At 43.1% G+C, this 17,034-nt stretch overlaps 1 protein-coding gene across 1 annotated transcript in view; it reads right to left on the minus strand.

Moving 5' to 3' along the window:
* Window positions 1-2,670: 2,670 nt before the first annotated feature.
* The window catches only part of C5 (complement C5), a 94,066-nt gene continuing 79,702 nt past the window's right edge, over window positions 2,671-17,034 (minus strand). Inside the window, exons 34-41 of the mRNA XM_052645117.1 lie at window positions 12,333-12,435; window positions 11,897-11,971; window positions 11,675-11,780; window positions 10,456-10,539; window positions 9,469-9,558; window positions 7,249-7,332; window positions 3,369-3,507; window positions 2,671-2,809 (exon numbers count right to left, since the gene is read on the minus strand). Coding sequence (XP_052501077.1) covers window positions 2,671-2,809; window positions 3,369-3,507; window positions 7,249-7,332; window positions 9,469-9,558; window positions 10,456-10,539; window positions 11,675-11,780; window positions 11,897-11,971; window positions 12,333-12,435 — 820 coding nt within the window. The remainder of the gene's footprint in view (window positions 2,810-3,368; window positions 3,508-7,248; window positions 7,333-9,468; window positions 9,559-10,455; window positions 10,540-11,674; window positions 11,781-11,896; window positions 11,972-12,332; window positions 12,436-17,034) is intronic.

A 17,034-nucleotide genomic window follows, 5' to 3' on the forward strand; every position in this document is an offset into this window, starting at 1 on the left:
CTTTAACCAGAAAGGCCCCTACCTCTCTCTGGACCGTGTGCTCGGTCGTGTCTGACTCTCTGTGACCCCGTGGACTGTAGAGCTTCGGGCTCCTCTGTTTGTGGAATTTCCCAGGCAAGGATACTGGAGTGGGTCGCCATTTCCTTCTCCAAGGGATCCTTCGGACCCAGGGATCAAACTCACATCTCCTGTGTCTCCTGCACTGCAGGTGGATTCTTTACCTGCTGAGCCATTGGGGTATCCTTGCCTGGGAAATCCCATAGACAGAGGAGCCTGCCGGGCTGCAGTCCATGGGGTTGCAAAGAGTTGAACATGACGAGGCAGAAAACAGCAGCAAACCTCTTCCAGCTTCTACTACACTATGCCTCTCTCTACGTTTCCAAAGTCCTCCAGAAAGCCTCTGGAAGCTCCTCCAACTCATATGCTCACTCACTTCTCTGAGCTCCGTTTACATTTACGGGAAGAAACACATGCCTGACATGTGGATGCCGACATGCCATGCAGTCGTGTCTTCCATTGTATAACAAGAGATTGTAGTATTTCTTCTTGGGGCTCTAGATAGAAGAGGCATTAAGGTGTTTGACTCCCCTGATGCACAGCCCATCCGAAAGATGAAGAGTTGTCCTAAACCCCTGCCAGGGTTAGAATCCGCCAGGACCTGTGGAGTCCCTGGAATGTGTTCGGCGTTAAGCCAGGCACAGGACACAGCAGTAGAGAGAGGACCCAGACTCTGCCCACCTGGAGCTCACAGTGAGGCCAGGGGGCTGCTCACCGAACAACTACACATGAGCGAGCAAACACGTGCAAGCGCCTTAGAAGGGGAGTCGGAGGAGGCAATGGCACCCCACTCCAGTGCTCTTGCCTGGAGAACCCCAGGGACGGGGGAGCCTGATGGGCTGCCGTCTATGGGGTTGCACAGAGTCAGATATGACTGAAGTGACTTAGCAGCAGCAGTAGAGAGGAATACAGGCTTGAGGAGGGGCCCCAGCTGTGAGAAGGGCCACAAAAGCCTCGATAAGGAAGTACGTCTAAGTCCTTAGGAGTTTGCTGAAGAGGGGCTGGTTGGTTTTTCAGTGGAGCCGGGCTCACTCACAAAGGCCTGCTTTGAAGTTTGGAAGTTCAGTTGCATCGTGAGTTAATTAGGCCGCTGTGGCCGACCTACTTGAAACAGGGCTCAAGGAGAAGGCCGAGACGCTGGGGCCTTGGGGAGCGGGGTTCCTGCAGAGGTCCTGCCGCCCGGCCTTCAGCGAGAAGGTGACTGGAGGCGCCGCAGACCTGCTCTGGGGGCCCCTCACCCCTCGTTGGCAGCGAGTTTGGGCATATTGGACACAAGGGTTGTTTTTGCCAAGGGAGTGCCTTCAATGTGAGTTCTGACATTAACGAAAATAAATCCTTAGTTCCTTGAAGCTGGAAAATCTTAGTTTAACTTATGAGGCACAGTGCAAGGCCTTGTGTAGCTTTGCAAGGCTAACTGGTAAGGCGCAGATTTCTCAAAAAGGGAATGCGTTTCAGTCACTGTTGCCGTTTCATCCAGGGTTTGTGTTTCCTTGTGACATTTCAGTGGGGCTGGTTAAACTATAGCTAAGGAAGAAAGACACTCCACCTGCATCCTGCCTTGCTCTTAGGAAATCAAACCTGACAAGCGATGGGATGGGGCAGTGAGGTGGAAGAGGGAGGTGTTCAGACTGTGAGCAAGCCTTGGGGTTTGGCCTCCCACTCTGCCCCTTACTAGGCTGGGCGAATCGCTTCCTTTTCTGAGCCTCAAATTCCTCATCCTCAAATCCCTTTGGGTCCTCGGCCTCAAAGTCTTCTTGGAATGGGGGTAATAGTAATTCTCGTACTCCATGAGATTCTGGAGACATTAAATGGGAATGAGTATGAGAACTCTTCCATAAGATCTAAAGTGCTGCAGAATATCACTTAGAAATGAGCCTGCTGTCAGAAATCCTCACTGATAAATCCTGAAGGAGGCTCAGAGACCTGGTCAGAGCAAGAGCAAAGGGTCTGGATTTCCACTAGGTTTCTCTTCACCAGGTGGCTGCCCTGGGGCCTGCCTTCCAGGAGAGCAAGTTCCAGGGGAACGAGTAGGCACTGGGAGGGGAGGAGAGGCTCCACAGAGGGGCGCAGAGACGGCACCAGGAAGGGAGGCGGCAAGGACAAGGCTCCCACCTTCTCAGGTTGCTGAGGGCTTTGAGGGGCGGCCTTCTCCACCTTTCTCAATTTGCCTGTTTTAGTGCTGTTGCAGCTGACCTAGCATAAAATAACACGCTTTTTCGCACATTTTGAAAGCAAAGTCAGGCTTTAATGATCGGTTTTCTGTTCCGTGGTATTTTCTTTCAAGCAAAGGCCATGTTTTTGTAAGATACTACATTTCAGTGGGGCTATTCTTTGTCCCCGGCAAGCATGCCTGAGCGGTAGGTTTCAGGAGGGTTCCAATTTATTGCTTCTGGTGTCCAGTAACCTTGGAATGAGTGTCTGTCTCCAGGACCCCTGAAGGACATGCTGTTTCAGAGAGTTACTGCTCTTAAATTGTTCTCTAATAAAAGCAAATGTCCCCCATTCTAAGTAGAGTGAACTTTCCAAATAAGACCAGCTGTGAATGTTGGAGAAAAAAAAAAAAAGAAACTTCAACAACAGGAGTCCACAGTGCAAACTGGATGCAGCTGACCTTCAGGCGTTTTCACAGCCATTTAAGAAGATGTCTTCAGTAAACTCGTCTAGATTTGCTAAAAATCTCTGGCATGATGGACACCTGGAGTCTGTGGGCCAATATTCAATCCAGGTCGAGGAATCTAACGGGTAGATGTACCTGCCAAGGAATAATGCAAACGAATCACTTGTGATGGTGGCCACAGATAGAGAAGAGCTGAATTCAATTGAGCCAAGCTGCTCAGGTGCCCAGGGGTCAGGCTGTTGGCCAAACTCCTCTGAACTGGCCTCTCCCTGCAAAGGTCCACAAACCCTGGAGATCATGAGCTGCTCGGGGCTCTCTTGGTTAAAGGCAGGAACAACATCTGTTTCAATGTCTATTTTTAAAAAAACAGATAATAAAACATGTATCCAAACACTGTCCTCCTTAGACAGAACAGTCTGAGGACTGAGAAGGCAGCTGCAGAAAAGGGGGAGTCGACAAGTGACCCCAGATTAACTGCCAGACCTGGGCACGCAGTTGGTTTATCCTCAGCGAGACCTCAGCTACCCGGGTGGTTTTGAGGAGTCCTTCGTTTTAAGCTCACATTATTTCATGTATGCTCCTAATGGTTTGTTGGTTAAGAGCAGGGCACGAAAGAAACACGTAGTGGGTTTAAGGATAAATTGCACTAAGTTTTGGATGGAAGATCAGAGACTCCAAAATACTGGTGACTTACTTGATACGGAAATTGTATTTTATCTGCAGGGCCTCTTTACCCATGATTAAGTACTGTTTCCTTTTTTCCAGGTTGGCATTGGAACAGGTTGTCTTTTTAATGAAGGTGATTTCAGCGTCTCTCTCAGCAGCAGCTTCTCCTGAGAGACACACAGCAAGGTTATCACATGTCACAGTTTTCAACTCTTTTGAGCATTCCAGTTCCTCATGGCTATTTGTTATTCAGTGTAAATTTCTATTGACAGGCTAATGGCTATTGGCACTGTCCCTGTGGTTAAGACTTCAGACTCTGGGATCAGGCTCCCCAGGCTAAACCCCCCACTTCCTAGCTGTGTACCTGAACAAATGAGGCTCAGATCCTTCATCCCCAAAATGGGCATCACAGTAAAACCTACCCTGCAGAACTGCTGTGAGGTTAAATGGGTTAAAACATGAAAAGTGTTTGGAACATAGTAAGCACTATTTAAGTGCTTTTCATTAGAACCAGGAATTAACAGAACCTTTCCAGAGTTGAGGGGCTTCCCTGGTAGGCTCAGCTGGTAAAGAATCCACCTGCAATGTGATAGACCTGGGTTTGATCCCTGGCTTGAGAAGATCCCCTGGAGATGAGAACGGCTACCAACTCCAGTATTCTGGCCTGAAGAATCCCATGAACTATTCCATGGGGTCGCAAAAAGTCAGACACGACTGAGCGATTTTCACTTTCTCTGTTACACCCATCTTTAAATACATCTTCAATCCTCCCAGTATTCCGTAAACATTCCCTGGTGCTCTGTGTCCTAAGTATATGTTTTCTCCTTATTCCCATCACACTTGAATTTCCATCATCATGTTTCCCCCCACATGCCTAACTCCTGTGCTAGGCTGGAAGCTTCTTGAGGCCAGGACAGGACAGACACCCATTGCTGTATATTCAGGACTGGTGTCCAGTTATCACACTCTGGCTGAGTCATCCTAGTTGTTAAACCCTGAAAAACGTCTGAAACTGTTGCTAAATAGCACATAATAGTAACTGCAAAAGTGGTAAATGTTAATTAGTAAAACAATGACCGTGTACCCACATTAGTTCAAGCTAACGTTCTTAGGCTCTGCTGGTGACCATTCATACATGACTTCCTGTTGCAGCAACATTCAAACAGCCTTCCCAACACTGTTTGCCAAGTCAGCCCCTGTTATGGTAAGCAGTGTGACGGTGGGGGGTCTTATTATTTTTAACAACCTCTTGTTATGGAAAATGTCGAGCATATTCAGAAGGGAGAATAATTAACCTCAGTTTCAACAATCACTCATCTTTTTTTCATTTATAGCCTCACCTGTATCTTAGGAGAAACACCAGTCACAAGATAATAGCATCATTATCCTTGAACTACGTAGTTGCCCTTGATTCCAAATAGTTCAGTTTTTATTTTGGCTTATTTTTTAGCAGCACTTCTTGTGTAAGTGGTAAATGTGTGGTGTTTTGATATTTTATATAAATTAAAAAATCTATATATGTTAAAAATGAAGAGCCAGAATGAAGGGATAACAAACCACGCAAAACTTTCTTAACATTCCCTTTTAAATGTCATAAACATGAGTCTTCTGAACTGACAGAACAGAGAAGAAATGATAGGGATAAAGAACTACAGCTTGGGAATCATCTGATTCTGCACAAAGTTCAGAACAGTCTGGAATATCTTTTGATACTAGGCAATAATTGATACAAAATAAGTAATTTGTATTTCTGGAATGAAAAGCACTTGATTATTTCGGTAAAAATAGGAATGTCTTATTGCTTATGATGTGTATGTTGGATGCAAAAGTGCTTGAAAATTGGGTTGTGGAAAGATCAAAGTGCTGAGAATGCTTACCTATTTTGTCAAAATGGCAATCATGTTACAGATAAAGAACACTTGTGATCATCAATGAGACACCATCACAACTCAACTTCACACAGTGAAACATTTGAAATAATAAAAGTCAGAAAAAAATGTCAGAGTGTTGATCAAGCAAAGAAAAATTTGGAAAGTATTACTAGAATTTTAAACTCTAGTGTATGGTTAAAAATAAACATTTTCAGATTTGAAATACTTGATAGCATTTCAAAAGGAAAAAAAAAAAGTGTAAACCCAGTGCCACAACTTAGAGTTACGGTCCCACTTACAGCAAAATTTCATACCTACTGTAATGAAACACAGCTTTTGAGAAATATACACGAGGTAATAAAAGTTCAATCATTTTCTAGAAAATCAACTATTTAATATGAAACATGTTTTAAATAACTTAAAAATCTGAAGATGGCTTCAGGGGTTTTGTTGAACTCAAAGTACAGGGAGGACAACTTATCAAACTGGGAAAAAAGGTGTCAGTGAGAAATATTTACAAGAGCAACCTTATTGGCACAAATGTAATGTCAGGGAGAAATCTGGGGCTTTAGTAAAAATCCTGAAATTTACAGCTGTTTCAGTTTGGCACCTTCTGAGTCAAGTGTCTCCGGATAATGCAATCAAAGACACCAGGCAAACAAGAATCAGTTTAAATATTGTTTTGATAAATTTGATATTTATTCTACCATATACCTAATATATACTAGACAGAATAAACAAATAGTGTGGAGACTTCAAAAATTGCAATAATAAAAATTGGAAAAGTACTGGCATTTTGAAAGGCAGCCAATAGCACTAAAACTGCAAAGGTACTTTATAAACCACATCATCTGACAGATTCACTTTCACAGACACAGGAGTAAACATTTTAAGTTTTTTAAAATGTGAATTCTGAAACTTTGTCAAATATGTTTGTAAAACTCTGAGGGTTGAAGGGGAATAAAAATTAAGAAAATTAGGAAAATTAAACATGACATTTCAATAAACTGTTTTTATAACTTAGCTGATAATAGATATATATTAAATACATGGAAATGTTAGGCGATATAATAAAGATGAGGAACATTTGAATGTAATTCCTGCTAGTTGGGTTCTGCACTTTGCACAATCCTGTTGCTATTAGGAGAAATTACTTTGTGAGGCAGACATCACGTAATGACCATCAATTCAATAGAGACATAACTGGAAACATTTGATGTGGATCCTTGTTGTCAAATCCTACAGCGAGTCAAACAAAATAACACTGACAATTTCTAAATAAAACAAACCAACAAAAACTTATTTGGAATTAAATATGATTTAACGAATCATTTGGTTTTTCCATGTACATCATTTGACAAGCAATTTCATAATATTTGTAGGTTCTCTTACGTAGGGAACAAAAGGGAACATATTTTAAGCTGTTGTTTTATGTGCTATTTCCATATGGATCCATTTTATTGTGTTGGTTACTATAGCTCATTTAGCCTATCAAACTCACATGGCCTCTGGGCCGAGGCTCTGCACCTCATAGATGCTCCTAACTGGTCTCCCTCTTTCAACTCTTGCTCCCTTCATTTGGAGCCAGAATGATTTCTAAAATCAGAAGACGTTTCTTGCCCACCTAAAACCATTTATTAGCTACCCTTTGAACTTCTAGAATAAAATCCAAATTTCTCACCTTGCCTTATAAATCCCAGTACGACCCAGCTCCTTCCCATCTGATTCCCTCTACTCTCACCTTTAAGAATGGCTAACTCTTACTAGTATTTCCTAAAATATACCATCTGTTATCACTCTGAAGGTATTTCCTTTATTAATTCCATGTCTGTTCCAAATATAGTACTTATACTTTGTAATTGTTTATTTTGTCCATTTCCTTTAAAAAAAAATGTGTCTCCTTGAATAGAATATAAACTTTATGAAGGCAGGAACTCTGGCTGTGTTACTCAAGTTATATCCTTTGTGTCTAATATAATGCCTGCCACATAGTAAGGACTAAATATCTGTTGAAGGAAAGAACTAAAGAATTCTTACCAGCTTTGTAGATATCCAGGAGGGTCGCGGTGTACTTAACAAAAGCATTTTCTTCAGTGACAGCTATGATCTCAACTTTATAAGCTGGTAAAAAAAAAAGCACACACAGTAATTTATGCTCATTACCACCAATGCCACGTCCAATAGTAGCCAGAGTCTGTCAAACAAACAAAAAATGAGGTGTGGCAAGCTCTTATGGGCGCCCTGTGGTAAATCTCATTTCTCCCAAGAAGGCTTCCCAGCACTCCCAGCGAGATTCTACTGCCCATGACTCTAAGGGATCACTCTGCCCACTGTTACAGAACAGGCTGACTAGGGTAAGAGCAATATTAAATTTTAAAAAGCACACAAAACAAAAAGCCTTAGATGTAAAGTTCAGATTCTGATCTTTCCAGATGAAGCCTCTTCCTTCTCTGCACGCCCACAGAGGGGCCCTGTATCTATCGCTCTGACCTGTCGTAGGAGTCTCCGTGCTCCCTCACCTCCATGCCTTGATGACTTTGATTGGTTTTGATCTTTGGGTTTTGATAGGACTCTGTTTTCCAACTCATCTTTGCTTGGATTGGCAGCTATTTGATATGAGACATTCTCAATCTTGTCTTCCCTTCATTCAGGCATCAATTTTTAACCTACGGTGTGTTTGACTTTGCGTCTGATATGACCAGCTTGAAGAGACCCATCTCTTCTTTGTGACCTGAGAAAAAATCCTCTTGTTCTTGCTTTCTTTGAGGTTAAAGTGAATGACCTAAAATTTTTTGTTCATTTTTGGGATCCCAGCTAGGTAGCAAGACATAGAGCTCAGTGAACGAACTCACCGTGGCAGAACCAAAGGCTGTGTAAATTAGTGGCTTAAACAATGCCCTAAATTTCAGATTCTTAATTATTTATAGTGGATAAGGGCAATGAACCTACTGTAGGCACAGGCGGAGAGAAGGAACCGTTTAATTTTGTTTCTATTCTGTGATTCCATCATTAACCTGTAGCTCCAAAAAAGCCTGCTAAGCTTTTTCTTGAATGTGGTAAACTAAATCCTGATTGCATGTACTCTCTGTGTTAAAACAGATTTTTTTTTTTAAAATTTAAGAGTCAAAATTGTTTTATTATGGTGGAAAGAAATAATCTGGATCTAAATTTTAGGGGAAAACAATATAGAATTCTCTTCAAGTCTCAGTATATTTTAAAAGTTGCAGTGGGTCTTGGCTGAGTTAGGCAACTTTTTAGCATTTTTTAAAAACTCAAGATGAACTTGAAGGAAAGAAAGATCATGAGCCACACATCCATTCTCACGGCTGTTATTTCCATTAACAGAATTCAGTGTTACCTCCTGGAAATAATACTGGAGACCAGAATGTGTCCTGGTTCTGTTACTTACTTCCTGCATGACTTTGAGCAAACTGTTGCGTCTTTCAGAGCCTCAGTTTCGTCACTGTTACCTCCAAGGAGGCTCATGGGACACCAATGAGAGACCACGTGTGAAAACAATTGGAAAACAGGAAAGGCTCCGTGAACAGCACTGTGCTTATTTATTTATAAAAACCCTGCTACCAGTTGTCAAGGAAAATGTGAAACAGTGTACTACCTGTTCATTCTCTTCTTGAAAAAGACAGAAGTAAACCCTGGAAGCCACAGGTGGAAAATAAAGGGTCTAATTCTACGAGGAACTTGTGTCTGCAACTCTACTTGGGCATTTGATTTAGCTCTGAGATCTGGACAACAAGAAGGAGATGCTCCTTTTGAGATGGAGAGAGTCTCAAATGTGGATTGCAGTTGTGATATATTAAAAATTATTCAGTACTGACACTTTCACTTTGTCTTTGGAGGGAGTTTGGAAAACACTCAGACCCCCAAATCATCTTTGTTTCTGTCTCTGCTCGATCAACCGGAAGAAGGCAGGAGCGAAATCATATACCTCTGTGGCTTTTCAAATGTTCTCTTTGACTATGTTTTAGCACTTTTAATTCAATGGAGTCTGGTGGAATAAAATGTTTTGGCTGTGTGTGCACCTCACTCCCACCATTTTTAATGAAAATCATATTTCTTTGCTGAAGGATAAATAACTTTGCATGTTAATGCTGAAAATTGATGACATTTTCCTTCAAGGGAGCACATGGAACGTTGCAGCTACATAATCACTGTGTGAAGTTGTAGATCTTCCTAACTGATCATGTTTTCATAAAATGTCATGTTTAATGGAACTATATATTAAACTTTCCAACTTACCATATGCAATGTCTGGTTTACATGCTCTTTCCTTTCTAGTAGCTGCAGAGATTGTCAGATCCAATTCTGCCTGCATTTGCCCACAGTCAGCTGGATTTTGTGAAAGACAGCACAAGTTACGTTAACGTAAGGAACAAACACCTTTGGGAGCAAACACAGTTCTTCCTCATCTGCCCTGAGACAATCCAATATAATCTTACAAATATCAGATTCCTAAGACCTGTCCCCATTTTCTCCTCTTCCATAAAGTGAAACAGTATGCAAAGCAAAAACAAAGCCAATAAAAAACAAAATCTCGAACACGGGACTTAGAATGGGTCGTCAGTCCACATTCAGCTCTTCAAAAATATATATGCTTCACCGAAGAAAGGAGGACATTTTCTCATGTTGAGTGTAATCAAAAATCTCTTGAAGGAACCAAACTGATGACTGATTTATGCTGTAAGAGGGAGAAATGAGTACCTAAGAAATGTGTAGATTTTACGGACTTTGAAAAACAAAAGAAAACCAAAATCAACTCAGACCCTCATGGAGTCCGCAGTTGATTATTGAATTCTGGGGCTTTTCTTTGGCCAATCAGGCTGCCTTGATTGGCAAAAGATTGAATGGAGAGTGTCTCTAACTGGGGAGGACTAGGGGAAGCAGAGAGGAGATGGTGGCTCATTCCAGAGCTGCTGTTCTCTTAAGCAATGGTCCTATTGCACCAAAAAGACCAGGTTAAAGGTAAGAATTTCACATCATGTTATCTTTCCGATATCCAACAACTGCCTGATGGTGTTTCTCTGAACGGTAGGAACTATCGGGTTGTTCTGGAGCCGTCTCAATGTAGCCTTACAGTGCTCGAGGAATGCACTTTCCATCAGATGAGATTACATTTCTACTTCTGAGAAATGGCAGTTTGTCAAACAGCTTCCCCCAGATTAGCCCCGGATTATGAGTGGCTGCTTTAAACAAGTATACAGCCTGAACACGTTAAATGAAGTTTACCTTCGATACACTTGCATGTTGCTCCCTCACAGACTTTCTGAAGCTTGGTGTGGGCCGTGCTATAAAACATGGTACACTGTTTATCTGCGCCAACGAAAGTGCAGTTAGAAGAGGTGGCTCGGCGAACGTGCAGTTTACCCATCAGTGAATTCCGCCCATGGCTCCTTGATCACCCACTCCAAACCCTCCTTCTGTAGCAGAGGCCCAGGAAAGTTAAATTAGGAACTGCCTGTCCTAACACAGGCTCCTCTACACTCAAAATATTCTCCTTCTCTGTGCTTGAAATCTTACTCTGCCATACCCATTTCTGAGAATGAAAGTATTTGGTGTTTCAATGAATGAGAAGAAATAAATTATGTTACATGAGAGTCTATTGAAAGAATTACAATTGGTAATTGTTTAGGCTCGAGAAGAAAAGCATTGTTGCTTTTTTTTCCCCTATTGTTCAGGAGGAGAAAAGAAACACACACATATGGATGTGTGTGTGTGTGTGTGTGTGTGTGCATAGTTCTTTTCAAGGAGAGGCTAAGTATCATAATCTATGATTTCAGAAGTAAAACTGGATTGAATGGGTCTCAGAGTTTTGGTTCACTTTAAGAGTTTTGTTACAAGTAGAACTGGCCAAAGTGGAGTCATCTGCCTTGTGAACCAAAGTGGAGAGTTATCGGAAGTGGCTGAGTGACCAAACGCAGAGCTCATTCATCCGGCGCTTATTGATGCACGCTATGTACCTGACCCTGGGTTAGATGCTCGGGGCAGAGGGTGAGAATGTTCTGGGGGTGGCACAAAGATGCGCAAACACATAATCACGGTGCAGCGTGACGAGCGCTGAGATAGAGCTCTCTGCAAAGTGTGCTGAGAATGTAGACGGAGGGGAAGCTGACTCTGTGAAGACTGAAACTAACAGTAGGGTAAACGGCCTTCTCTAGAAAGCAGAGACGCAATGGGAACAGAAAACACCAAAGATAAACTTGAGGCGGAGACTGTGAGTGGGAGCAGTCGAGTCCGGTTTGCCTACTCTAAACATGAAGAGCCTGAGGGCCGGAGCGGCGAAGCGGCTCGCTCATCCACTGGTTGTCTGTCCCAGTGGGGACGTTTGTGAAGAGTGAGCCCCGAGAGAGGAAATGTATACAGTCTGCAGGCCTCAAGCGCCTTTCTTCAGATCCCATAATAAATACAGAGCAGTCTTCGGAAGAAATGTGAGAGTAGAGCTGATTACCTGGCCTGTGGTATTCATACACTGTGAACGTGGCTGGGCTCAGAAACCCAACTTCAAAAAGTTCAATTATCCGGAATCGAACACAGAGGAACTCGTTGGAAGGAATCTGTTTGACAAATTCAAAGATTAAGAAAATCATGAGAGACGAAAGACTCAAAATATTTTAGGCAGCAGCTGATAAATAGTAATGATAAATGAAAAATGGTGAGAGGTGGAACTTACTGAGTTCAGTTGCAGAATAACATGCCCATCTTTGATTTCGTAATCAGTTAATAATTGATCCACCTGTTCCACAAGCTAAGGGAACAAAGAGAAAAGCTCAAATTTAACTTCGCGACCTTTCTGTTTAAGTGCATTCACCCAGTGATGGAATGTGAGGTCATGGGGATGTAATCTGCTATTTAAAGACAGTGAAGAACAGCTCCTCCCCTTGAAACGGTCTGAGCTTGTCATCACATGAACTCACGTTATTCTGTCCACGCAAGCATAATACTTGCCCCTGTTTCACTTTGAAAAATAAAAACTTTGGTAGCTTATCGGTTTGAAAAGAATATTCTGAGTCTAAGAAAGTGACATAGAATGAATGGAAAGAGCTTTGTAAACTAATGCAGTAAGTAAAAGCAAGTATCCATAACAATATTTAAGAGAAGACATTTACAGCTTTTAAGTCTTCTGGGTTTGCGTTGACTCCCGTAGGCAGAGAGATATCCATCACTGCATGGGAGGACCCAGACGACGACTCTTCACTGCTGAACTTGTAGCTGAAATAAGGGAGAAATGAGGACATGAAACAAGTCAATGGATAAGATTCTTGAAGGAAAGGCCCTATTCCTTGGTAGGCTTTAACTTTCTAATTTGAGTCTCCAAGTATTTGCTTCTTTATGATATATGTGTTATAATCTCTGAAGTTTAAAGAGACCACTGCGTCATCTATCCCAACCCTTTCCGCACTTGATCAGTAACCTCGGTGGACTGCCTGTTCTGGAGTTGGAGGAGATCATAAAGGCTATTCAGTGCAATCTCTTAATTAGCTAGTTGAGGAGACTGCGGGTGAGAGTAAGGTACTTGTTCAAGGTTGCAGGACTAGTTCACCTCAGGGCTACATAAGTCTATTGATTCTCATCTGAATTCTTTCTCTAGCAGAGCATATTCGAAGAAAAAAATTAACTGTATATTGGCAAGAGACTCGATAAGCATGTTCAGAAATAGACTGGAAGGAACACACTAAATGTTAGCAGCCACTTCCTCTGGATGATGAGATCATAACAGATTATCTCTTTTCTTTCCCGTGTTTTTCTCTATTTTCTAAAATTTTCACAATAGATATTTAATTTTTAAAAAAATGTTTCAAGGACTACCCTTTGTCTAGGAATTGTGCTTGTGGGGAAGCGGAGGAGAAAGGCAGAGCGAGGAACAGGGGCAGTTTGATTTATTTTGTTTGCGCTTCTCTGGTATGAGAGAAAAGAATACTGAAATGGGGAATTAGGAAACTTGGGTTTTATCCTAGTTCTGCTGAGATATTTCTACACATTACTTCCCCTTTCTAGAGTTCATTTTCTTATTTGTAAAATTAATTGTGAAAAAGTATAAACTTGTGCTTTAAAGTTATAATTCCAAGACTTCATTTTAAGAGGCAGAGAGGCCTGTTGCTACAATCAAGCAGAGTTAATGCTAAAAGAGGAGAAGGCTGGTGGGGTAGGGACTGGATCTGAGTGTGCTCTGCAAAGGTTGAGCTTTAGATTCCTGCCTCAAGATGTGGGAGAGAAAGCTGAACATTTGAGAGTAGATCTTCGGAGAGGAGTCAGGATTAAAGGAAGAGCCTGGGGAGACAGCTTCACAGGGGGTGAACTGATCTCACCCCCCAAAATAAGTATGAGTGAAATGGGAGCTATTATTCAAATTAGTGAGGTGATAAGGACTCTCTTTTCCCAATCTTATCTAGCATGCATAAAGCAGACCCTATTAGAAGTTTGAGATATCATATTTGCCATAAAAATATAAATAGTATAAAATTTCTGGCTTATAAAATTTAACCCCATTCTTCACCAAATTAATAATTTGGAACAAAATATAGGGCAACGTGTAACTGAAAATATGGCATCCAGCCTCCCCGTGCCTGGATGATGGAGCGTCACCAAAAGTGGAGAACTCTGGCCAACAGATGCAAATACTCCGTCAACGTGACGGAAAGGGCCTCCTGAGTGGAGAGTGTCTGTGAGAAGCTGCTGGAGCCTTGATGACTGGTTGCCATGGCGACTGTTTCAACCACGGAACAGAAACCTTCCTTTCAAGAAGCCCTTTGCCTGCTGCCAAAGACAGCAATCCTTCCCAAAGGCATTTTGTTCCAAGAGAAGGAGAGAAATGAAATCCTTTTTTCTTTTCTTGTGAATACAACAGAGAAGTTGTAAAAAGCTAAATACACGAAAGAGACCCTCTCAATATAGAAACTGTGCTGGCATTTTCTTAAACCAGGAGAGTGTGCATTTGAAGGCAAAGAATTTCTCACATGAGTAAGTACTACACAGTTACATTTGGAATTTGTCCAACCCAACTTCAGCATCATAAAGCCAAAAGCATGTTCTACCTGGGTTTTTTTGGGGGAACATTCTGTCCCCAGTTTATTTTTAAAAAACAAACAAAAGGCAAAGGATAGAATACTGAATACCATATCTCTATTGCTTTGTTTTGTAGATTAACAATCTGGAATGCAAATTAATAAGTTTTTGATGAGAGCCCTTTTATGTATAGCAGCACTGTGGAAATACTGGAAGGTGCTTTGGGATCAGGTAGAGATGGGGATACCAGACCACCTGACTTGCCTCTTGAGAAATCTGTATGCAGGTCAGGAAGCAACAGTTAGAACTGGACGTGGAACAACAGACTGGTTCCAAATAGGAAAAGGAGTACGTCAAAGCTGTATATTGTCACCCTGCTTATTTAACTTCTATGCAGAGTACATCATGAGAAACGCTGGACTGGAAGAAGCGCAAGCTGGAATCAAGATTGCCAGGAGAAATATCAATAACCTCAGACTTGCAGATGACACCACCCTTATGGCAGAAAGTGAAGAGGAACTAAAAAGCCTCTTGATGAAAGTGAAAGAGGAGAGTGAAAAAGTTGGCCTAAAGCTCAACATTCAGAAAATGAAGATCATGGCATCTGGTCCCATCACTTCATGGGAAATAGATGGGGAAACAGTGTCAGACTTTATTTTTCTGGGCTCCAAAATCACTGCAGATGGTGATTGCAGCCATGAAATTAAAAGACGCTTACTCCTTAGAAGAAAAGTTATGATATTCAAAACAGAGACATTACTTTGCCGACTAAGGTCCGTCTAGTCAAGGCTATGGTTTTTCCTGTGGTCATGTATGGATGTGAGAGTTGGACTGTGAAGAAGGCTGAGCACTGAAGAATTGATGCTTTTGAACTGTGGTGTTGGAGAAGACTCTTGAGAGTCCCTTGGACTGCAAGGAGATCCAACCAGTCCATTCTGAAGGAGATCAGCCCTGGGATTCCTCTGGAAGGACTGATGCTAAAGCTGGAGCTCCAGTACTTTGGCCACCTCATGCGAAGAGTTGACTCATTGGAAAAGACTCTGATGCTGGGAGGGATTGGGGGCAGGAGGAGAAGGGGACGACAGAGGATGAGATGGCTGGATGGCATCACGGACTCGATGGGCGTGAGTCTGAGTGAACTCTGGCAGTTGGTGATGGACAGGGAGGCCTGGCGTGCTGCAATTCATGGGGTCGCAAAGAGTCGGACAGGACTGAGCGACTGAACTGAACTGAACTGAGTCCAATATTCTTGCTTTACAGAAGAGGCCTGGAGAAGTGAGGTGATTTGCTGACAGTTTCCTGAGTCCTTCATGGCAGAAGCTGCCCTCAGGAGTCTAGCTATCCTACCCCGGGGCCCTTCCTGTGCTCACTCCGGGTGCCTCCCTGTAGGTCCCAGACACTGATTCTCACTTTGCCCAGAACGAGTCTGCTCATGCCTCCCCGTAACACTTGCTAGGCACTTGGACGGCAATCACAGCCCGTCTGCCAGAGGAGAGGCACCGAAAGGAGGAATGGCAGCAACGGAGCTGCCCGGGAAAGCGTGGCCTCAGCAGAACCTCAGCGAATGAAGAAGGGTGTGGAGGGGGAGCAGGGGGCAGAGCCTGGCCCAGGACGGAAGGCGGGGCCTCACCAGTTGGTGAAGGGACCCCTGGAGGAGAGGGCCCGTCCTGGGGTCACAGACAAGGCTGGGAGATGAGATTGAGCAACTGAGAAGCCGCGTGCTGCTCCTTAAGGCTGGCGGCCTCAGTGCTGCCTGAAGGAGCTGACTCGGAAACCGGACTCTACCTCTAACTGTGGGAACTTGGCAGGTTCCTTCACCTCCTGGTGCCTCAGTTTCTTTACCACTGCTGCTGCTGCTAAGTCGCTTCAGTTGTGTCTGACTCTGTGTGACCCCATAGACGGCAGCCCACCAGGCTCCCCCGTCCCTGGGATTCTCCAGGCAAGAACACTGCAGTGGGCTGCCATTTCCTTCTCCAATGCATGAAAATGAAAAGTGAAAGGGAAATCGCTCAGTCTTTACCACTAAAATAAGGGAATTACTATATTGTTTTTAAAAGCCTTTTCAGCTCTAATCTGTGACATAAAATGCATGGGATTTCTAAGCTACCCATTCTGAATGCTTTGCATCATGTGTGATACCAAGTATAAACAGCAAAATACCAGCCATGGAAATCACTGTTGATGAGAATAGGAAGAATCAAGGACACAGCACAGAACAGGGGCCCTAACGGGTGGTAGAAAGGAGGAGGGAGAAGCCTGCGTGCTGGCCCTGGCTCTTCCGTTGCCTGACTCACTCTCTGATCACCAAGGTACATAGGCATGTTTGCATAAACATTTTAGGATGGTGGCTTGGTAAGCAAAACAACGGCCCACAGAGGTGTCCATCTCTTGCTCCCCAAACTTGTGAATCTGATACCTTAAATAGCAAACAGGACTTGCAGTGTGATTAAGGTAAGGCTCTTGAGTCAGGGAGAGTCTCCTGAATATCCAAGTGAGTCCAATATGATCACAGGGGTCTTGATAAGGGAAAGAAGCAGGAGAATCAGAGAAGGAGATATGATGGTGGAATCAGGAGTTTGAGTCAGAGGGAGATGCTAAAAGATGCTGTGCTGCTGGCTTTGACGATGGAGGGAGGGAGGCTCAGGCCAAGGAAGGCAGCTGTCCCTGGAATCTGGAAACGGCTCCCCTGGAGCCTCCAGAAGGAACAGAGCCCCAATAACACCCTGATTCGAGGACTTCTGACTTTCAGAATGATAACACGTTTGAGTTAAGTCGTGTGTGTGTGTGTGTGTGTGTGTGTGCTCA

Source organism: Budorcas taxicolor, chromosome 8 (genome assembly GCF_023091745.1).
Source record: "Budorcas taxicolor isolate Tak-1 chromosome 8, Takin1.1, whole genome shotgun sequence".
Lineage (NCBI taxonomy): Eukaryota > Metazoa > Chordata > Mammalia > Artiodactyla > Bovidae > Budorcas > Budorcas taxicolor.